Raw genomic sequence first — 24,589 nt, forward strand, 5'->3', positions numbered from 1 at the left:
ATGCAGAATTACAGCAAATACAGTCCCGTTCTTCTGAGTCTGCCAGGAGGACGTGGCTGTTCAGCAATTATTAATTTCTTTAGAATCTGATGGTGTTTACTGCCTGGTGTTAGTGATGTTTACAGTGGAGAGTTTTGTTCCATTTGGCCAATGATATCACAGTGATTAGTGAAAACACCCTCTCAGGCAGCTATAAAAGAAAGCAGGACAAACTCTCTGCAGAAATCCTGTACAAAGAAGCTTCAGCAGCTCTTCATCACACTTTGAGACTTAAAGCTCCAACATGATCTTGCTCCTCTTCTTGTTCAGTCTGGCTCTGGGTGCTCCTTCTGAGTCTCCTTCTGATGGCAATGAAGTGAAGCTACAACTTGGTAACCATCCTATATTCTGACTCTTCCCTCCCTTCTTGTATTTTAACTTTATTTGTGTGGGGTTTTTTTTTTTATATTTTAATTACATTTTAGTCAAACACTCCAGGATTTTCTGCTTGTTATGTTTCAGCAGTCAGTGATACAAAATTCTTGGTGCTGGATTGTAACACAAATGTTTTCCCCATGTCAGATGGGTTCTACTGTACCGTAGAGTTATTATAAAGACTGCTTATAAACACAATAAGAGCAGCTTACTTCTCTGCATGTTTCACAGTGTCAACTGTGCAGACATGCTTATCTGATATTCAGTGTCACGGTTCACTGAGGACTCACACGCAGGACTCTTCAACTTGAGAAGATCACAGTGGCATTTACTACACTTTTCACCAGGTGTGTGTACAGACAGTTCGGGGAATAGTGCTATATACAAAGGTGACAGGAGTATGGGCTCCAGGGGATCCAAGGTGGGGAGGACAGGGGGAAAACACTCCTTCCTCTTCGGTCACTCACTGCTTGCTGCCAGCCACTCTCCAATCACTCACGACCAGTGTTGGTCAAGTTACTTGAAAAAAGTAATCAGTAACTAATTAATGATTACTTCCCCAAAAAAGTAATCCTGTTACTTTACTGATTATGTGGCACCCCTGTGAGGGAATGACCACATTAATGTTATTTTGTGTAAAACACTCATGTAACGGGACATTTTTCATTGCTATATGTATTTATTTTCAGTTCTTTAAGAGGATAGAAAATCCATGTAATAGGGATTCATTTTATGTTAGAAAGCAGTGAGGGCGGAACTTTGGTGCTTGCTCCGGGGTTTGGGGGTGCAGTAAGTGGAGCCCACCTTCCGCTGCTTCCTCAGACACGTTCTGGAGGAAAGCAGAGACGCATCGTGTCTTCCTTACTCCGCTCTTCACCTGCTTTTACAGGTCGGTAAATGGTGCTCGCACCGAAAATGTTGTTTATTGTTACCATGGTTACCCACGTTAACGTGAATGAGAGAGTTAAGGCGGTCCGCCCGAGTTAATTACATGTAAACGCGGGAGAAAACCAGAGGAGTGTCCCGTGCGACCGCACCGCGAGCCCGCTCGTTAGGTGGAGCGCTCGTGAAGCAGAGTCAGTGCGCTCCTATGCTCGGTGCAAACGTGTTGTAATGCTCCAATCGAATCAGTTCTGTGAGATGTGAATGTTAATAGTTATGTTGAAAGTGACTGAGTAGATTAGCTAGTGTAACACAAGCACTCTGAGCAACTCTGTGTAGCTAACAGAGGCATTCACGGGTTAATTAAACAAGCTGTGTTTCATGATGCACTAAATAGTGATTTTGCCAGTAAATTACTGGAGGGAACAAATGTAATGTATTTACCAATGCTGTTATTGAATAGAACTGTTTAGCCAGTAAGACACTGCAGAAGACAATGTGATGTGTTTATTGATATGATAAAAGAATGTAGTTGTTATGGAAAGAAGTGTGAACTTAAGAAACTGAACCAGTTAAAAAGAGTATATTTCACTGATGTTGTGAAATAAGTAAATGTAATTGATGTGAATGAGGAACCAGCTGAACAGTATATTGAAAGCTCATGTTTAGTGTTTTATAGCATTTATTTGTGTGAAATAAATCAGACTCAGACACGTTCTGGAGGAAAGCAGAGACGCATCGTGTCTTCCTTACTCCGCTCTTCACCTGCTTTTACAGGTAACATATTGTCATCGTGGTCTTCATCCTTGGGACCCGTAACAAATCTTGGGGGCTCGGCCGGGATCGGCGCCACCTTGTGGTCGGGGCTGATCCATAAATGACATCTGGGACCAGGACGCGAGCTGATGCTGGCTGAGCGAGCTGAGAGTTGGAGCCGAGACTGATCCATCGTCGTGCTGAGTGGCCCATTGAGAGGGACAGCAAGGAGTTGCAGCCATGGCCGAGGGAGGGAGGAAGAGCCTAGTGTGGGACATTAGGAGAAGCCTACTCACCCTGTCAGTGGGAGAACTCTACAAGATCGCTAAGAAGGTGGGTCCAGCGGACCCGGGTCAGCCAGAGCTCGACGCAACAGACCAGGAGGGCTGCTTTGACCACATCAGTTCTTTCATGTACAGTAAGCCACTGCTTGAGGCAGAAGATGGTGGGATGGTGGACTTGTTAATGTTAAAGGACTTCATTGATGATGTGATTGAAAATCGACAAGTATGTGATGATAGTGTGTACGCAGATTCACCTGTTACACAGACACTTACACAAACTCTGCAACCAGCTCACCCCTCAAGTGGCATGGGTGATAGTCCTATGCAACCACTTACACAAACTCTGCAACCAGCTCCCCCCTCAAGTGGCATGGGTGATAGTCCTACGCAACCTGTTCCGGTGACCACGATAGCTAACATGGTTAACCGGCCGCCAGTTGCAGGTACAACTAGTCTTACTGGCCTAGCTAGCTCTATCTCTGATATCACTAACACTGAGCTGCAGGAGATGTTAAATAGCTATGAGGCGCTTGGTAAAAAACTGAGACAAAGTGTAATGGTCCCCACTGAACAGTCACCTCGACAGCCAACAGGTTTGCTAGTTCAAGCTAACCTAACACAGAGCGACCCATTTCAACCCAACCCACCCGGGCAGTCACGGGCCCAGCCCACTCGTGAGGGGATGATCTCTCTGAGAGACCTCTCTTATCTCCAGAGAAGAGAATTTAGAGTACAAGGGGGTCAAGTTGGTGACCATTCATCCGACATTAGCTACAACAACATTTGCAAACAGATGGATGAGGGGATTAGAGAAGGCTTCCCTGACGCAGAGATAGTTCGTGGCGTGCTCAGGATAATAAAGCCTGGAACTTTTAAAGATATGCTAATCAATAAAGACGATTTGACTGTACTTGAACTGAAGGGGTTCCTCCAGGCCCACCTGAGAGAGAAAAATAGTACAGAACTCTTTCAGGAATTAATGTGTGCCAGACAAGACGAGAGTGAGACACCACAGCAGTTTCTCTACCGGGTGATAGGGTTGAAGCAGCGGGTCCTCTTCACATCCAAAATGTCTGATGCAGGCATAAAGTACAGTCCAGCTACTGTTCAGGATGTTTTCTTGCACTCAGTCTACCAGGGGCTTGGGTATAAGCACAGTGACATTAGGCGAGAGTTAAAACCTCTGTTGTCAAGCGGAGAGGTGAGTGATGAAACAATTTTGCGCCACATAATGAGAATCACTAGTGAGGAAAGTGAGAGGCAAAAGAGAATAGGCTCGTCCCGTCGACAGAACACAACTAACGCACATAGTGCTCAGTCTGAGCTCAACACCATCCAGGAATGTAGTAAGCAAGACCGACCAGTTGACATAACTAAGACTGACCCGATTAAAGAACTCACAGCTAAAGTTAATGAGCTCGCTGGGCTGGTGGAGGCAATGAGACAACAGACTCTAGCACGAGCCTCAGACCTAGCGAACCCATACTCACAAAACAGGTCAAGAAACAGAAAAGACAAAACCTTTGGGTGTCCAAACTGTGTTGAACAGAACCGTCCAGATTGTTGCCATTGCTTCATCTGTGGGGAAGAGGGTCACAGGGCGGTTGGCTGCTTAAAAAAATCTAAGAACCAGGGAAACGTGAACCGGTCTCTGCAGCGGGGCGCCCAGTGACCGAGTCCAAAAGAGAGCCCCACAGTGAGCGCTTAAGGGAGGTGAGGACCCAACCTAGCCTTAACAGTAGCAAACCCAGTCTCCCCTCACCAGTCACATCAGGAGTTAACCGGCAGCAGGGTGAGGCACTCGCTACGTCTGGTGTTATGACACCCCACACTAAACGTGGGGCAGTTGCTAAGCTAATCGGTAAGAAAGCCCTCATACAGTGTAATTTGAATGGCTTAGCAGTGAAAGCACTACTTGACACAGGTGCTCAAGTTAGCATCATAAGTCGAGATTGGAAAGACAGATACTTGCCTGACTTAGTCATGCGACCTCTGTCAGAGATCATCGAGGAAATTGATGAGTTGAAAGTGTGCACAGTCAATGGGGAAACCATACCATTTGATGGCTGGGTACCCATCATGATCAACTTACCGGGGGGTGAAGACCCCAGCCTCTCCGTCAGTACTCCGGTCCTCGTCAGTACTTTGCCAATGGACAAACCATTGATCGGTTTCAATGTCTTGGAACAGATCATTGAGGGGCAACCAGAGCGGTTGATACCTACTCTTGTTACCTTGCTGTGCAATGCCATCTGTCTTCCCCCTGAGAAAGCTGAGGTGGTCGTAAGCTTCATCCAGACAGCAGAGCCAAACATGAAGCAAGGGCGCTTGAGAACAGGTGAAAGGGATGTGATTATCCCTGCTGGACAGGTCACCTGGGTAAAGTGCCGGGTTCCATCATTCATGAATCCACCTGATTGTTTGGTGCTGTTTGAGGCTGATGAGGGTAATCAGGCCCTAGAGCAGTTGGATGTTTGGACGGGGTTAGTTGAAATACAGAATCCAGCTAAGCCGTACGTCGCCATTGCCCTGAGTAACGACACCAAACATGATATCACCTTGACGAGGAAGACTGCCCTGGGCACCCTACAGCCGGTTGAACGTATTGTGGAGGCCGAGGCCCCAAACGAGTCCCAACCTACCGTAACAGTTCGCGAGATAACGGTGGAGCCAGCTGAACCTCTCCCAACGTCATGGCATCCGCCAGTGAACCTTGAACATTTGGAGGAGGAACAAAAAGAGATTGTGGAGAGAATGTTGTTCGACGAGTGCAGGGCCTTTGCGAGGGATGGGAATGATATTGGTTGTAATCCTGATCTGAAAATGGTGATAAACCTAAAGGATGACATACCAGTGCAGAGAGCATATACTTCCATACCTAAGCCGCTGCTACGGGAGGTTAAAGAGTACGTGCAAGACCTCCTGGTGAAGGGATGGATAGTAAGATCCAAGTCCTCTTATGCTGCTCCCATCGTGTGTGTACGGAAGAAAGACGGTTCACTCCGTCTTTGCATAGACTACCGTCTATTGAACCAGAAAACTGTTCCGGACCGACACCCACTACCTCGGATACGCGACCTGCTTGACACCTTAGGGGGATACTCCTGGTTCAGCATCCTTGATCAAGGCAAGGCTTACCACCAGGGGTTTGTGGATGAAGGCTCCCGCCATCTCACCGCCTTCACCACACCCTGGGGCCTATACGAATGGGTGAGAATCCCGTTTGGGCTCACTAATGCACCCGCCGCCTTCCAGAGAAGTATGGAAGAGATCTTAGGTTCGCTGAGGGATGACTGTTGCGTACCATACCTTGACGACATCCTCTGTTACTCACAGTCTTTTGAAGCCCATGTCGAGGTGGTCCGCAAAGTTCTTCAGGTCCTACAGGTCCACGGTGTGAAGCTGCGGCCTGAGAAGTGTGAGCTTTTTAAAGCAGAAGTTCGTTACGTGGGGCGCTTAGTTAGCGCTGAGGGCGTCAGGATTGACCCAAAGGATCTGGAGGCTGTCTTGGCCCTGAAGACCAAGTCACCGCAGACGGTGGGTGATCTGAGGCGGGTCCTGGGCTTCCTTAGCTACTATCGCTCTTTCATACAGAACTTTTCGAGGATAGCTCAGCCACTGTACGAGCTACTCCAGAGCAAGTCTTCAGAACGGCCCACTCGTAGCCATCAGAGTAAAACCAAAGGGCCTCAAATGCCATCAAGGGCGCCCATAGACTGGACTCCTGAGCATCAGAGGGTACTGGAACAACTGGTCGACATGCTAGTCCATCCTCCAGTGCTAGCATATCCAGACTTTGACCAACCCTTTGTTTTGCACACTGATGCATCCGAGCAGGGACTGGGCGCTGTACTCTACCAACAGCAGGGCGGGAAGTTGCGCGCCATTGGCTATGGGTCACGAACCCTGTCGCCTGCTGAACGGAACTACCACCTGCACAGTGGCAAGTTGGAGTTCCTGGCTCTTAAATGGGCGGTGTGTGAAAAGTTCAGAGATTATCTGTTCTATGCACCACACTTCACCATTTACACAGACAATAACCCGCTTACGTATATCATGAGCACAGCTAAGCTGAACGCAGTTGGTCATCGATGGGTTGGGGAATTGTCTGATTTCCGATTTAGCATCAAATACAGGCCAGGAAAAACAAACATAGATGCCGACACGCTGTCCCGCGTTCCTCTGGATGTGAACAACCTTGCGTCAGTGTGCACCGAAGAGTTGTCACATGAGGTGGTGAGAGCGGCTTGGGAGGGAGCAAGAGTAGCCCAGCAGAAAGAAGTTGCGTGGGCGGCTGTCCTTTTAGCTTCCTCCCAGGATGTCATGCTGCAGCCAGGCGCGGCTCTCCAGAAAGTCAAACCTGATGACCTGATGCAGGCACAAAGGGATGACCCCACGATGAAGGAGGTCATCAGACTTAAAGAGTCTAATGTCAGACTCAGTGAGAGTATCAGGAGGTCGTTAGAAGGATCTGCTTGTAAACTCCTCCGCGAGTGGGACCGATTACACCTCGAAAGTGGAATCTTGTACAGACGAACACCCGAACGGAAACAACTAGTCCTACCTCTCCTGTACCAGCCTATGGTCTTGAAACATCTTCATGACCAGATGGGTCATGTCGGTACTGAGAGGGTCCTTCATCTCGCACGAGAGAGGTTCTATTGGCCTCACATGAAGAGGTGCATAGAGGACTACGTCACTAAGAAATGCTGTTGCATTAAACAAAAGAAACCCACAGTTCATGTGCGTGCACCCATGGGCAACCTGAAGTCCAACTCACCACTTGAACTTGTCTGTATAGACTACCTACATCTTGAGAAAAGCAAAGGCGGGTATGAATACATTTTGGTGGTGGTCGACCACTTTACACGGTTCGCTCAGGCCTACCCGACCAAGAACAAATCCGGGCGGACTGCAGCCGAGCGGATCTACAATGATTTTATACCTCGCTTCGGGTTCCCCAACAAACTCCATCACGATCAGGGGCGAGAGTTCGAAAATGAGCTCTTCCGAACTCTTGGGCAGCTCTCAGGGGTTGGTCATTCTCGGACATCCCCATACCACCCCCAGGGTAATCCTGCAGAACGATTCAACCGCACCTTGCTGCAGATGTTGCGTACCCTGACAGACAAAGAAAAGGAAACATGGAAAGATCATCTCCCACAGGTTGTACACGCATATAACTGTACTCGTCATGAGTCCACTGGTTATTCCCCACATTTCTTGCTTTTTGGCTGTCACCCCCGCCTTCCGGTCGATCTGCTGTTCGGCCTGGTTGAGGAAACTGAACCAGTGTCGCACGGGGGGTATGCTGAAAAGTGGCGTAAGAGAATGACAGAGGCCTATCAGGTTGCCACCAAAAATAGCCTTTCGGCTAGTGCTAAGGGGAAGTCGTACTATGATCAGAAGGTGAGGGGAGTGGTACTGAAACCAGGGGACAGAGTGTTGGTGAGGAACTTAGGCGAGCGGGGTGGACCTGGCAAATTACGCTCCTACTGGGAGAACAGGATATATGTGGTCAAGGAACAGGCTTCGGATAACCCAGTGTATGTCGTCCATCCAGAGGGTAATGACCAGGGAAGGACTCGGACCCTGCACCGGAACTTGCTCCTCTTGGTCAATGATTTGCCAGTAGAGTTCCCACCACAACCAACTAAACTAACCTTAAGATCGACTCACAAACGGACCAATGCTCGAGTGAGGGGTAAAGACAGGGAAGGACGGATAGAAAATGCTGAGACCTCTGATTCAGATGATGACCCGGGTAGTGGCTACTGGCTGAGGGTACCACCAATCCGGGCTGAGTTCAGAACAACCGTCCCTTCCGGGAAACAGGCTGTCAGCCAGGACAGATTGGAACCGGGTAGGCAGACGCAGGCTCAGTTTGAAGGAGGATCTGTTCTGAGCCCGAGAGATCTTGAAGAGCCAGGACGAAGGACACCTGTGATAGATGCCGAGGACATTGTTGAGAATCTGTCAGAGGTGGCTGGAGCCCACGAAGGAGGTCCATTAGGAAGAGGGGGTCCCATGGCACCTGAGAATAGAGATGAAGTTGAGACTCACCAGTGTGACCGAGAGGGGAGTAACAGTTCGGCAGCCCTTAGCTTGCCTCAGTCAGAAGTGGAACCTGAGTTACCTCGACATGAGTGCTGTGATGAGCAGGTAGGAGACTCTCAGTCTAGCTCACCTGCCCCACTGAGGCGATCCACCCGACAGAGGCGTCCAGGCCAAATGCTCACCTATTCATCTCTAGGTCATCCAACATACCAGTCACGGCCCACTGTAAACATGGTAGATACTTACCTCGTGCCTTCGGCCACCCTGTGGCCCCCACAACCAAGCCTATCTTCATTCCAAGGCCCACCGGTCGTCCAGGTCCCATATATCTCTCTTCTCTACCCCATATGTAGTTATTAGGAAGAAGCCCTAAACTATGGTGGTTGCTTAATCCTAGAGAACCAAACATTCCTAAGTGCTTGAAGTTTTAATTTAAGGGTTTGATTATTCACTGTCCGAGATTTGACGAGAATACAGAGATTGGGAGTGTAAATTTGTTTCAAGTGTCAGGAGCCACTTTTGTTGTAGGGGAGTGTGTGGCACCCCTGTGAGGGAATGACCACATTAATGTTATTTTGTGTAAAACACTCATGTAACGGGACATTTTTCATTGCTATATGTATTTATTTTCAGTTCTTTAAGAGGATAGAAAATCCATGTAATAGGGATTCATTTTATGTTAGAAAGCAGTGAGGGCGGAACTTTGGTGCTTGCTCCGGGGTTTGGGGGTGCAGTAAGTGGAGCCCACCTTCCGCTGCTTCCTCAGACACGTTCTGGAGGAAAGCAGAGACGCATCGTGTCTTCCTTACTCCGCTCTTCACCTGCTTTTACAGGTCGGTAAATGGTGCTCGCACCGAAAATGTTGTTTATTGTTACCATGGTTACCCACGTTAACGTGAATGAGAGAGTTAAGGCGGTCCGCCCGAGTTAATTACATGTAAACGCGGGAGAAAACCAGAGGAGTGTCCCGTGCGACCGCACCGCGAGCCCGCTCGTTAGGTGGAGCGCTCGTGAAGCAGAGTCAGTGCGCTCCTATGCTCGGTGCAAACGTGTTGTAATGCTCCAATCGAATCAGTTCTGTGAGATGTGAATGTTAATAGTTATGTTGAAAGTGACTGAGTAGATTAGCTAGTGTAACACAAGCACTCTGAGCAACTCTGTGTAGCTAACAGAGGCATTCACGGGTTAATTAAACAAGCTGTGTTTCATGATGCACTAAATAGTGATTTTGCCAGTAAATTACTGGAGGGAACAAATGTAATGTATTTACCAATGCTGTTATTGAATAGAACTGTTTAGCCAGTAAGACACTGCAGAAGACAATGTGATGTGTTTATTGATATGATAAAAGAATGTAGTTGTTATGGAAAGAAGTGTGAACTTAAGAAACTGAACCAGTTAAAAAGAGTATATTTCACTGATGTTGTGAAATAAGTAAATGTAATTGATGTGAATGAGGAACCAGCTGAACAGTATATTGAAAGCTCATGTTTAGTGTTTTATAGCATTTATTTGTGTGAAATAAATCAGACTCAGACACGTTCTGGAGGAAAGCAGAGACGCATCGTGTCTTCCTTACTCCGCTCTTCACCTGCTTTTACAGGTAACATATTGTCATCGTGGTCTTCATCCTTGGGACCCGTAACAATTACTTATTTTCAAAAGTAATTAATTACTTAGTTACTTTTTAAAAACACAATTTACAACCTGAAGAGGTGATAAAGCGATAGATCTTTCATCCCAATTCTACTTTTTCTGCATAATCCATCATACAAAATGTAATCAAATGGAAAAGTCTTTTTTTTTTTTACTTTTTTTATTAGTTTTAATCTTTTGACTTTATGCATCAAGCAAATTTTAAATTATATGCACCATTCTCTGACTTGAAGAAATTAGTTGAATATTTAAACCTATTTTCTGCACATTCCAGCACATAAAATATTTTTTTGTGTGTGTTTACACTCAGTCTTTCAAATAGATGCAAGTAAAACACAGCAGAAAATAAATAAAGTCAAAGACTCAGCGGTCCTTTTGCTCTATTTTCACCTGTAAAGCAGGAGTGGGGTAGGCGGAGGTTTACCCTGGTGCAGGTGTGCTGCAGCGGTCAGTGGAAGAATCCGCGAGTTTCTCTGTGAGTTTCTCATTACGTCGTAGCTGCTTACTTGGAAGTTTAGGGGGTTTTTTTCGCTCTAAAAAGAAGTTTTCTTCCCACGCACGATGGACACTAATGTTTTTGTCACTTTTTATGGAATCAAACTTAAAGTAAGGTCAGTACTTCCGCGCTTTAAACGCTGCACGCTCATACTCTCTCCCGTACTCGATATATGATCCATTGTTGATCTGCACACAGCTGTTGTCACAAACGTCGCACTTGCTTACATCACTGTCATGAGACATTCTCGCAAAAAAATCACGGTTTTAGTAACGCAGTGTTCCTATGGGAAAGTAACGGTAATCTAATTACCGTTTTTGTAATAGTAATCCCTTACTTTACTTGTTACTTGAAAAAAGTAATCGGATTACAGTAACGCGTAACGCGTTACTGTTACTGAGTTACTGAGATGAGCAGCGTTACTGCCCATCTCTGCTCATGACAAGGAATCCTCTCAGGGTAAACAGGGACGGATCCAGGCAATCCGAGTCACACAACAATCCAGCAATGAAAGCTAATATCCCTTTGACCATGCTGAGCGATACAACTGGATTGGACTGAGTGACCTCCATAAAGAAGGCAGATGGATGTTGTCTAATGGGTGTGCAGTGAGTTTTGTCTACTGGCATGCAGGACAACCAGACAACGATGGAACAAATGAACACTGTGATACCTAATTGTACATTAAACCTGCACTGTTTATGCTATCTGTCTTTTGTGTGTTTGTGTGACAGTCTCAAAATTCCACTAATCTTGATTTTCATATTAACCACTGGCAGCTGCACTCGAAGGAAATATTTACTCATCATTTTCATCTCAAAATTTATGGAAGGGAAGACTGGAGTTTCATCAGTTTCTTCTTTGCTGTTTCACAAATCATATCTTTACCTTTTCCATTTCCTTTCTGCCCACTGCACTATTTCCTTAAAAACTCCCTACCTCCACAGTTATGTCATCTGGACCAGCTGCCTTTCCACTACACTGATACAAAAAACATCTTTAAAAAAGGTAATATTCCAGCAGCTGGGGCACCAAAATACGACCATAAAATAACAGAAAATAACTGTCCCATAAAAATACAGTTTGTTGCGCTAATTTGACATGGGATTCTGCCTTTTCCAAGTGCTTTTAGACATTAAATTAGGAACATTTTTGCGCGATCAAACAATGAAATTACCTATAAACAAGGTCAATGAATGTGGAAATATGAATCATAATACGTAAATGTACAGAAATATACAGTTAACAGTTGGTTTGAATAATAATTGACTGCATGCCCTGGGATAGACTGACAGAGGCGAGGCTGCCATATCGCACCATCGGCCCCTTTGGCCATCACTAGTAGGCGGTAGGTGAAGAGTCCTGACCACGGATACAACAACGGAGAGTGTCCGAGCCAGGGCTCGAACCGGCAATGTTCTGATCACAAGGCGAACTGCCAACTCTTGAGCCACGAACGGCCTAACTAGCAACAATAATAATACTAATGTGATGTAGCACAAGCTTATAGGGATCATGTTATATACTTTTCCATAGCATTACATTTGAATTCAACAGTTCAATCTTTCAAATAATGGACAGATATTTGTGGGATCATGATACATTTGTGAATATATTTTAATCTAAATATGCATATGTACAGACAGATACATTTAATAATCATGACAATTATGTTGTATTACATTACAGTGGTCAAAGAAGCTTGCAAAGACAAGCGTCTGGACTTCTTTAAGTTGCTTGAAGACGTTTCACCTCTCATCCGAGAAGCTTCTTCAGTTCTAAGGTCAAATGGTGGAGAGTCCCAGATATAAACCTAGTGGGAGTGACCCCCCACAGAGGGACAAAAGGACCCCTGATGATCCTCTAGTCGCCTGAGCCAAGGTGTGAAACTGGGCGTGGGTCCAAATCAGCCAGAGTTTCGGGTGTGTTCATTGTGAACACAAGCGCATGGCACAACACAGAAGAGCCACCTCCACAGGACAAGACTCAGCAGTCCATCTGCATCTTAAGGATAAAGGACACTCTTTTGAGGATGCCAATGTTCACATTTTGGACAGAGAGGACAGATGGTTTGAAAGAGGAGTGAAAGAAGCCATCTATGTCCACTGTGAGCGACCATCTTTGAACAGAGGCGGGGGTTTACGACACCAACTCTCTGCCATCTATAATCCAGTTTTGAGATCCCTTCCCAGACGCCTTAACGCCCACTCACATCCTGGGCCATCTGACCTCAGGAATTCGCATGATAAGGTGGGGCCAGGTTTCACAATGAACTCACCCGAAACTCTGGCTGATTGGGTCCCACGCCCAGTTTCACACCTTGGCTCAGGCGACTAGAGGATCATCAGGGGGTCCTTTTGTCCCTCTGTGGGGGGTCACTCCCACTAGGTTTATATCTGGGACTCTCCACCATTTGACCTTAGAACTGAAGAAGCTTCTCGGATGAGAGGTGAAACGTCTTCAAGCAACTTAAAGAAGTCCAGACGCTTTTCTTTGCAAGCTCCTTTGACTACGATGACCTGGATGACTGAGAACCTTCACAGACTTACATTACAGTGATTTAACGTTAATTTACATTCAAAATGTGAAGTCAAAGTCTATTTACGTAACTTTAATGATATTCTACAAGAACAGAACATTACTGTAAAATGCACAGTAAAATACCTTCATATTAGGGTTTTTTCCTACGGTCGCAGCGTTACCCGCGACCTTGTTGTTAGTTCACATTCATTGGCCGATGCTTAGCGTCATGTTATTTATATTAATTGCAATTCCTACCTCTACATTTCTTTTTCAAAATATATAATTAGCACAGCGTGTCCATGCAATGTTTTACATTGTGGCATGCAGAGAAATCTAAACAAAGAAGCTCACAGAGAGAGATTGAGCTTGTTATTTAACCCCAAGCTGGTAGGGGGAGCTCCTTAATAAAACACTTGCAGTGCTACAGTATGCCTCAAGGTTCAACAACAGCACAACAGAAGTCACTCATGGTACAGCACGCTCTCTACAAAACAACAACTGTCAGTGACGCTGCACCACGGCGTAAACACAACATTCAAGATAACAGTTTAAAGTAACGTAACCATAAACAATAAAACAAGAACATCTAAACAGCAGCACATGTCCCAAGGCATGATGGGAGACATTCCTGGATGTATTTTTACTATCTAAATATGCATATGTACAACAAAATATATTTAACAAACAAGTAAATTGTGTTTTATTACATTTACAGTGATGTTATGTTGTTTTACATTTGACGTGTCAGATCACAGTCTACTTATGTAAATGTAATGATATTCTAGAAAAACAGTACACAACTGTAAACTACACAGTAAAATACTTTGGCATTACTATTTTTTGGAACAGTGTAGCTGCCCTCACTCCCTCCTTACTAATCCTCTGCATTTCCTGATGTCCTCATGTCTCTCTCATTTTCTTCATTCCATCACTCTCTTAACTTGTTGGTATATTTCTGTTTCTATCGTTATCAGTGTTGGTCAAGTTACTTAAAAATAGTTATTAGTAATTAGTAGTAATTAGTAATTAGTTACTAATTACTGATTAAAATTAAATTATATGCAACAGTCTTTAACTCGAAGAAATTTGTTTAACATTTAAACCTATTTTCTGCTTATTCCAGCATATAAAATGAAATCATTTTTGTGTTTACACTCACTTTTCAAATAGATGTAAGTAAAACAAAGCAAAAAAATAGATAAAATAAAGATTCAAGTCTTAAATCAGTTTTCACATGTTTACCTGGAGCGGGGCCATTGGAGGATTGCCCGGTGCCCCAGCGTTCATGTCAGTGGGGGGATCCGGGGGTTTCTCTGTTAATTTCACATTCCTGTGGTGGCGTGCTATGTGCTTGCTCACATTTGAAGTTGAATTTTTCGCTGTAGAAAGAAGTTTTCTTCCCACACAGTGTACAGCGGACGCTGGAAAATAACTCAAAATGTTAGAAATATTCCAGTGTTAGAAAATCAGCACTGCTCAGTGTTAGCCATTGTTAATCTTCAAAACTGACTAGGTTACTTCTAAACATATAACACTGTCAAAAGTGTTAATTTAACACTCAACAGTGTTGTATTTAACACTCAGAGGTGTGGACCCATATAGACACTCTCTAGTGTTAATTTGACACTGGAGATTTTGCTGTGTAGAATCGCATTTATAAATGCAAGCAGAGGAAAGAACAAAACTCTCACTTATTACATTTGATAGAAAAACCTATTTTAAAAAGAGAGCTAATGCTCTTTAATGTAGGGAAGTATATACCATACCATAAATATACAATTACAGCAAAAACAGTCACGTTCTCCTGGAAGTCCCAAGAAAATGTTACTGCTATGTCCATGTGGCAAATGATGTCACACCAGCAGTAAAAACACCCTCTCAGGGAGCTACATAAGACAGCAGCTTCAACTTTGAATTCAGAAATATGAACATCCTGTACAGTGAAGCCTAAGCAGCACCAGTAGTACCATTTAGTGAAGCTTAAACTTGGTAACTGTCCCATATATTGGTAAGCCCTCTTTTCTCTACTTTTTCCTTTATTTGTGTCTTTTGTTTTTTCACTCAAAGAACATATTGTTCATGCTTCTATATCTTTTGTTTCAGCAGTCAATGATACAAAATTCTTGATGTTGGATTGAAGCATACATTTCTTTTACCAATGTCAGATGGATTCTACTATACTGTAGTGTTATGATTATGACTTGCTGGTAAACATAATAAGATACAGCTTACTTCTCTGCATGTTTTAACTTCCACAGTGTCAACTGTGCTGAAGTGCTTGTCTGATGCACCATCTCTGAAGAATATCAAAGAAAAAAGTCTGTCACACTAACAAAAACATGATCTCTTTCATTCTTACTTTTTCATCAAGTTCTGACTGCTGTGTCTTCTTCAGATGACCACAGAGTTAAACTACTGCAAGGAAGCTGTCCCCTGTTCTGATACAGCTTCAATCGGCGCTGCTACAAATATGTGGCCACACACATGAGCTGGGCTGATGCAGAGCTCTACTGTGAGTCACAGCGAGCCAACCTGGTGTCTATCCACAGTGAGGAGGAAGAGGAGTTGGCCAGAATCCAAACACACGTTTGTCTGCACAGTCAGCCTAACATGTTAGATACTCTGTTCTAGTTTTATATCCGTGTTAAGTTACACATTATCTTGGTATTATTCATATGCTGAAAATGAAAAAACAAACAAAAAAATCATCTAAGTTTACATTTTACATTACAGGTTTTAAGTGTTACTCCCAAGTTATTGGAGGCTCTTGTGTTCATCTTCAGTGCCAAAGGTTCAGGCTTAGGATCTCGATCCCACCTGAGCAGTGCACATCAGTTCTGTCAGTGTGACAGAAACCATCATCTTGTTTGTTCTACTTATGTCTACTTAGGCCACACATCAGTAGTGATGTGATTTAATGTACCCTAGTGGAGGGTTTTACAGTGTAATTGTTTCATTGTTTCCTGAACCCACAGTGAGTGGATCTCTGCAGCCAGACGTGTACAGCTGTTTCACAGGCAGCAACATAAGCACATGTCATATTTTTATGTAAGTTTACAAATTAAGTTTACTCAACTGACTAAAGAACTATTTACATTTTTCTTAGGAATGATGCATGCTTCTCATTATGAACAGAAATTATTTTTTCAGATTATTTTTTGCTGTGTGCTTGTTATGACATAAATATAATTCCATAGTCATACAGCACTGTCTGTGAAGATCTCAGATGGCTGGCAGTTCACACTGTATTTACTTCTCTTTCTAAGAAAGAAAAAGAAAGAAAGAAATCGGGCTGCATCGGGGGAGTTTGTTCTCTCTCTGTTTACTAGAGGAGCTGAGGAGTTTTTTTCTTTTCTCTTCCTGTAGATGCTCTGGTCTGATCTGTTTTAGTAACCGATTCCTTTTATGACACAATAGAATATAATTGCACAGTAAAAACAGGCACGTGTGAAATTTTACCTTTTTACTGGCTTGTGTTTAGTCAGTTAGGTTTGATTAGTCATCATGCATATAACACCTTTATTGTACAATAAATATACGCTACACAACAAAAAACAAACAACCTTTGTTAATCTCTTTGGAATTTGTTTTTTTTTTCTGGCTTATGTTTAGTGTTGTTTACAGTGTATAATTTTGGTCCAGCTGGCCAGTGATGTCACACCAGCAGTGAAAACACCCTCTCTGGCAGCTATAAAAGAAAGCAGCCTCACATGTTATGTGATGGCATGGCTGCACCAGCAAAGATTCACTAAGAAGAAGAAAAATCACACAAATGTTCAAGGCCAAAAAAAGTTCAATTATCATGGTTTGGGGCTTTTTTGATTGCTCATGGTCCCTGTTACTTATTTTAAATAGCCTACATTCTCACTTGCCTGAGAAACGTCGCAGGAAAAACCAAAAGAACATTATTCTCATAAGGTCACATAGTTTTTAGATGTTTGATGTTTAACTGTGTTGGTTTCTACCTGTTTGTAACTATGGCCCAGTTTCCTTCTAAAAGATCCTTTAAGACTTGAAGCTACTGAGGATCATGCCCTCTTTCCGTACTCCCTAGCTGAAAGCCTCTCTCATCTTTCCATCTCTTTGTGTATGTTCAAGAAACTTCTGTAAAGGGATATGGTGGAAGTTAAGATGAAAAAAGCTTTAAGACTGCACTTCACATTTTAGAATAGAAAGTGAGGCAAACCCCCCACATGAGTGCCAAATAGCTGCAGGACAGCCTAGCTGGCACAGCAGTGGTTATGATCTGCTTTTAGTTTAAACGTTTATTTACTGCAGGGATTTCATTTTGGCGAATTTAAAAATGTAATAGACAAAAGGGAGCTTAAATATTTGTATGCACAGTAAATATTTCAAAGTGGCAAAGTAAAAAAGAAGTTAAATAGACGGTCTTTCCTTTTATTGACTCTAAAGGTCTAGGCTGGCCACAATCACTTCATTTATGTGTTCACTGTTATAAAAGCTGTGCACAGAGTTTGTTTTGTATTTTCTACTGGAGAGGCTTGTAAACCTCTGTTTCTTCCGGGTACAGTAACCTATTCTGTTTTTCTTTTTGCTGATAATGTGACTTTGTAATATAATAAAACCATAAATACTCAGACAAACAAACAGTGAAGTTCTCCTGAAAGTGCCAAAGCCCAGTTTAATACATAGTAAAGTAAAATTGCTTTGTGATGTCATTGAGATGTGGACAATTTTTTCTAATTTTGTTTTCTAATGACATGTAGCTTTTGTGACAAGGATTTAACAGCTGGTTTGATATCATGATAAATATCACACATATCCAACAGGTGTGTATCAATCTGAATGCATGAAAACATTATTAGTGTACTTACTACTATTACTATATTACTGCATAGAGTAAAAAGTAAGTATTTCTGTCTCTCTCCTTTTGCATACTTGCACAGAGGCAGTCAGGCGATATTCAATATGCAATCAAATAATAAATGAGTTTATTGATATCCATTGATGTTTATATAAAGCATCGTGAGATCACAAAAACCTTGATAAAGACCACATGTATTCAAAAATCATGCAGTTTGTGGGGATAGGTTAAATGACTAATCTAAATTGCCCATAGGTTCCAGCACCCCCCACAACCTTGAAAAGGATGAGCAGAAGCGAATGGATGGATGGTATTCAAAAATCCATCTATATACCAAAGGTCCGAATTATGTTATTTAATTTATTTTAAAATGTGTATTTACTTCAACTTTACTGGCTGCCATAGCAGAGTCACATATCTCTGTCTGGGTTGACTACATAGAGAGGATCCTTCTGAGAGGGAGAGTTCAATCTGTCTTTGTTTACTGGAGCAGCTCAGGAGTTTCTATTTGGTCCTTCCTGTTAGAGATCTGATTCACCCTGTTTGATTAATCATTATGCTGATATAGCTTTGTGGTACCATAAACATAAATTACACATCAGCTCAGTTCATTGGAATTTGATGTATTTTTCTGGCTCATTTTTAGTGTTATTGTTTACAGTGGATTGAAAACACCCTCTCAGGCAGCTATAAAAGAAAGCAGGACCAACTCTCTGCAGAAATCTGAACATCCTGTACAAAGAAGCTTCAGCAGCTCCTCATCACACTTTGAGACTTAAAGCTCCAACATGATCTTGCTCCTCTTCTTGTTTGGTCCGGCTCTGGGTGCTCCTTCTGAGTCTCCGTCTGATGGCAATAAAATGAAGCTCCAACTTGGTAACCATTCTATGTTTTACTTCGTAACCATTCTATGTTTTCCTTATGTTTCTGATGTTTTTTGTTTCAGCAGGTAGTGTTATCCAAAAAGTATTAGTGTAGGATTATAATATGGATTTCTTTTCTTCCCATACCAGATGGTTTCTGCTAAATCATAGAGTTATGATAAAGACCTGCTAATAACCATAATAAGCCCCACTTTCTTCTCTGTGTATTTTAACTTTCACATTGATGGGCAGACTTTCATCTTTCATTTTGGCACCATAAATAAGTAAGATTAAAGTTAGATAATAGACTTCTTACAAAGTGAAGCCATGTACAGTAACAGTCATTTCAACTTTCACTGTGGCAGTTATTTGTAGCATTGATCTGTAAATGACAGACATGTAACCAATCTTCTCTGAATCGTTCAGGGCTTTAACAATGAAGATGTGAAGGCTTGAAAACTAGACCAAAGAAAACAGTCTGTCACCAGGTGTCACCCTTGAAATACCAGAGCTGACCAGCTTTATTTCTGCAAAAACACGATCTCTTTAACTCGTACTTTTTCACTTGATCCTAACTGTGTCTGTGTCTTCTTCAGATGACCACAGAGTTCAACTACTGCATGGAAACTGCCCCATGTTCTGGTACAACTTCAATGGCCGCTGCTACAAATATGTCGCCGCACATATGAGCTGGGCTGATGCAGAGCTCTACTGTGTGTCACAGGGAGCCAACCTGGTTTCTATCCACAGCCAGGAGGAAGAGAACTTTGTCAGAACCTTAATTAAGAACTTTGACCACACTGAGGGAATCACATGGATTGGTCTGAGTGACCTTCATAAAGAAGGCAGATGGATGTGGTCTGATGGTTGTGCAGTTCGGTTTGTCCACTGGTGTCCACAACAGCCAGACAACTGGAAGGGAATTGAACACTGTGGTCACATGAACTATTCAAATGTAAAGAAGTGGAATGACTTCCCATGTTCTGTAATTTCTCCTTCTGTTTGTGCAACACGAATAACCTGTCCTAAAACATAAAACAAAACAAAAATATACATTTAACCTTCAATGTTTCTGTTATATGTCTTTTATATGTTTGTGTGACACTGACAAAATTCCATTGACCTTGATTTTCCTAAATGTGTAATGAACAACTAGCAATAAAAAAAAGAAAGAAAGAAAAAAAGTATGTTTGCTGTGCTTTTCATCCCGTCTGCTGCAGCCTTAGTGGTGTTTAGTGTACCGAGTGTTGTGGAAGTTTTCCATTTAAATAAAGCCTGCAGACGAGCGGTAGCTAACATTCTTTAATCCAAACACACAAAGAACAGAAAACCAAGCTTGTGGAGAGCCTACATGACCGCGGGGCAGGTCAGCAGAGTCTCCCTGAGCCTAGCATGGCTCTCAGTTAAATACCTTCTCCAGGAACAAAAGGCAGTACACAGCTGTTTCACACCTTAAGGTTCACACTCCCTTGCTACCTCCCAGAGTCCTCAGAGAGACAAAAGACTCTTCCTGTGGCGTGGTCTGCTTCCCCCAACTTCCTTACTACACCCCCACCATTTGTCTTACAGTATGAGTGTCAGACATGTTAAAATCCAGTGGCACCAAGGCATTATGCAATAAAATAATGTGATTAATACATAAGTAAAAGAAATTCCTATACATGAGACCAAGGAAAGAATCAATGGAAAATAAATTTGAAACATAGTTTAGCTTGGCGATATACCTTGGTAAACACTGATACACCCTCTCAGTACAGAAAATCCAACGTTAACCCTGAAGTTGGGTTTCTAGTCTGCTCTTTGAAGAGGATGAAGAGTGGAAAGGCAGTTGGTCCAGATAACATACCCATGATAATACAGAGAGGAGTGGACTAACTAACCAGAATGTTTAACACAGTCTTGGAAAGTGAGAGGATGCCTCGGAAATGAAGAAGAAACTGGTACCGATTTTCAACAACAATGGTGATGTGCAGACCTGTAGTAACTAAAGGGGAATAAAGCTCATCACCCATACCATGAAGATATGAAAAATAGTTTATGAAGCTAGTTTAAGAAAAGCAGAAGTATGCAAAGAAAAAGCACTACAGATATCAGGTTGTTAGGTCCATGACAGTATGAACCCTGTTTCCAGGTCCAAACTACTCTGCATTTATTAAGGCTGTTGTGTTTTTAACACGTTTTAATCTTTGTATCTTGATCTATTTAATCTGAAGAACTGATCACTATCTGCCTCTCTCGGCTCTTATTTCCACTATTCATTGGTAGCATGTTTGCTTAGTTTTTAAAACCTTACTATGCAGCATTAATGACTAACCTTGTATTGTGGATGGATTATCTCCGTTGTTCTCCTGACTGAAGTTTGCCGGTTGCATTTGTCTCTAACTATCGGGAACCCTCGCGTTAACTTTCACTGAGTGGAAGAAACGTTAGCGTTCATCCTCCAGGTTCACTGCATTTATATACTGTCATAAACTGGCTGTGTGGAGGCAGAAGAGGACCCAAACGCAGAACTCACGGAGACTGGAACTGAACTCAAAAATGCTGCTTTATTGCAGAAGTGCAAAGTAACAGAACCAAAACCGGGAATATAAACTGAAGACCGAGGGAACAGAAAGCCACACAGGTTCGGGGAAGAGACATTGACGACACAACACTGGACTGGGGGAGACAAGCACATAAATACACAGAGGGTTAACGAGGGAAGTGGGAACAAACGGGGACACAGCTGACACAGATAACCATAACGAGACAGGGCGGGGTGAACATAACATGACGTATACAGGCTCGAGAGTCACAAAGTAAAACAGGAAGTACACGGGGGTTCAGACAGGAGGAGAGAGAGAGAGAGCACAGGGAGAACATAGACATAACGGGCAGGGGAAACATGGAATAAACACAAAGAGAGACGAGGGCTCATAAATACACAGAGGGGCACACAGGGGGTAAGAGTCACGAAGGGAAAACACTTAGGGAACAACACAACAGGGCAACTCAGGAAACATGGCCTAAATAAGGAACAAAATACAACAAATACAAGAAACTAAGAATACTGGGCCCACATGGCCCAGGATCATGACATATATAGCTAACCATAGCTGTGTCGCAACTCGCTAGTGATCACGTAGCACATCGTTATATACCAGCTAGTCCAACTTCTTCATTTATGTTGGACGCGATGGCTGAGCTGTACTTTTTAATTTTTTAGAAATCCCTCTGTCATAACATGGTATATCACCTTTAGATGGAAACTAGTGAGCTAACTCCCTCTGTTAAACTTCGTAAATTCTGATTTCATGAATGCCTGGATGCTAAACTTATTTGTTACACCTTGTAGAGCAGCCACATTGATCATTTTATTAAAGATTAGATGAATTTAGACAGTTTGGAACTCTCAGTGACCCTGCAGTGTTTGTTTCACTTTGGGACCTGAAGCGGAGTTTGGACCCAGAAAAAGCTAATGACGTCAGACTTAAAGACCAGATAATGTTTGCTTTGAGAGTGTTGATGGAGAAGTACAGAGGAGGTCAGAAGTTGCGGTGCAGCTCACTGTGTCTTGGTGGATCTAGAGACAGAATGTGATAGAGTGCCAAGACAGAAACTGTGGTACTGTATGAGGAAGTCAGAAGTGGCAGACAAGTATGTGAGAGTGGTGCAGAACATCTATAAGGACAGAGAGACAGCATGAGGTACGTGGTATTAGTGTGGACGTGTGATTACATCAGAGATCGTCTCTTTGCTCCTTCGTATTTGGTAGATGAGGTCAGGCAGGACGCTCTACGGACTGTGATGTTTGCAGATCACATTGTAAACTGTAGTGAGAGTAGGGAGCAGGTGGAGTAGGGCCTGGAGAGGTGGGGGTATGCTCTGAGGAGAAGAGGGATTAAAGCAGAAGCAAGACAGAATACATGTGTGTGAATAAGAGGGAAACAAGTGTAACAGTGAAGCTACAGTGAAGTTACTAACAGAAAGTAACACTATCCATAAACTGTAATCAGTGTGTCCATTCAGAAAATCCTGTCTGAATGCTAGGTTTACATGTTATGTGATGGCAACGTCGGAAATGGAAACGTCGCAGGAAAAACCAAAAGAACATTATTCTCATAAGGTCACATAGTTTTTAGATGTTTGATGTTTAACTGTGTTGGTTTCTACCTGTTTCTAACTATGGCCCAGTTTCCTTCTAAATGATCCTTTAAGACTTGAAGCTACTGAGGGTCATGCCCTCTTTCCGTACTCCCTAGCTGAAAGCCTCTCATCTTTCCATCTCTTTGTGTATGTTCAAGAAACTTTAGTAAAGGGATATGGTGGAAGTTGAGATGAAAAAACCTTTAAGACTGCACTTCACATTTTAGAATAGAAAGTGAGGCAAACCCCCCACATGAGTGCCAAAGGACAGCCTAGCTGGCACAGCAGTGGTTATGATCTGCTTTTAGTTTAAACGTTTATTTACTGCAGGGATTTCATTTTGGTGAATTTAAAAATGTAATAGACAAAAGGGAGCTTAAATATTTGTATGCACAGTAAATATTTCAAAGTGGCAAAGTAAAAAAGAAGTTAAATAGACGGTCTTTCCTTTTATTGACTCTAAAGGTCTAGGCTGGCCACAATCACTTCATTTATGTGTTCACAATTATAAAAGCTGTGCACAGAGTTTGTTTTGTATTTTTTACTGGAGAGGCTTGTAAACCTCTGTTTCTTCCGGGTACAGTAACCTATTCTGTTTTTCTTTTTGCTGATAATGTGACTTTGTAATATAATAAAACCATAAATACTCAGACAAACAAACAGTGAAGTTCTCCTGAAAGTGCCAAAGCCCAGTTTAATACATAGTAAAGTAAAAATGCTTTGTGATGTCATTGAGATGTGCATGGTTTTTAACCCTCTGTTCCCTTTCTGTTATGGCCCAGGTCAATTTTTGGACTCTGCAATTATTCAGATTAATATTAATAAGATAAGATAAGATAAGATAAGATAAGATAAGATAAGATAAGATAAGATAAGATAGAACTTTATTAATCCCTCGGGTGGGTTCCTCTGGGAAATTCGATTTCCAAAAAAGCACAGCACCGACAGAAGTTACAGAGTTACAGAATATTATATATATGTATACACACACACACACACACACACACACACACACACACATATATATAATACAGAGACAATATAAATAAAATATACGAAGGGGATAAATAGAATAAATAGGAATAAAAAATAAAAATACAAGTGAATTGCACATTTCAAGTATTGAGTCTATTGCACTGTTGACTATTTACAAAAGTATTGCACAAAAGGTATTGCACAGTGAGGTGAAGAGGCACTACAGCTTAGTTGTTCCCTCCTTTGTCCTCCTGTTTCCCCTCCCTCTCCCCTCCAGAGAGGAGTTAAACAGTTTGATGGGGTGTGGGACAAAGGAGTTTTTAAGTCTGTTAGTTCTTGTCTTGGGGAGAAGCAACCTGTCACTGAACAGACTCTTCTGGTTGTTAATGGCCGTGTGCAGAGGATGCCTGGCATTGTCCATAATGTCCATCAGTTTCTTTAATGTCCTTTTCTCTGCCACTGTCACCAGAGTGTCCAGCTTCATGCCGACCACAGAGCTAGCCCTCCTGATCAGTTTCTCCAGCCTGGATGAGTCCTTCTTTGCTGTGCTGCTCCCCCAGCACACCACAGCATAGAAAAGTACTCCAGCAACCACCGACTGGTAAAACATCCTCAGGAGCTTCCTGCAGATGTTAAAAGACCTCAGCCTCCTGAGGAAGTACAGTCGGCTTTGTGCTTTTTTATACAGGTGCTCTGTGTTGCATGACCAGTCCAGTTTATTGTCCACCCACAG

The 24,589-nt window shown here is 42.8% G+C and overlaps 1 protein-coding gene across 1 annotated transcript; it reads left to right on the forward strand.

Annotated features, from left to right (window-relative positions):
- The first annotated feature begins 241 nt into the window (after window positions 1-241).
- LOC146549441 (lactose-binding lectin l-2-like) lies at window positions 242-19,874 on the forward strand. The gene is made up of 2 exons (XM_085262876.1): window positions 242-371; window positions 19,353-19,874. Exons 1-2 carry the CDS (start codon window positions 284-286, stop codon window positions 19,790-19,792), a joined length of 528 nt encoding a protein of 175 aa, XP_085119002.1. The 5' UTR covers window positions 242-283; the 3' UTR covers window positions 19,793-19,874.
- Window positions 19,875-24,589: the final 4,715 nt, after the last annotated feature.

Source organism: Mchenga conophoros, linkage group LG22 (genome assembly GCF_057382185.1).
Source record: "Mchenga conophoros isolate Kocher_MC1m ecotype Shallow Benthic linkage group LG22, M_conophoros_male_GT1.1, whole genome shotgun sequence".
Taxonomy (NCBI): domain Eukaryota; kingdom Metazoa; phylum Chordata; class Actinopteri; order Cichliformes; family Cichlidae; genus Mchenga; species Mchenga conophoros.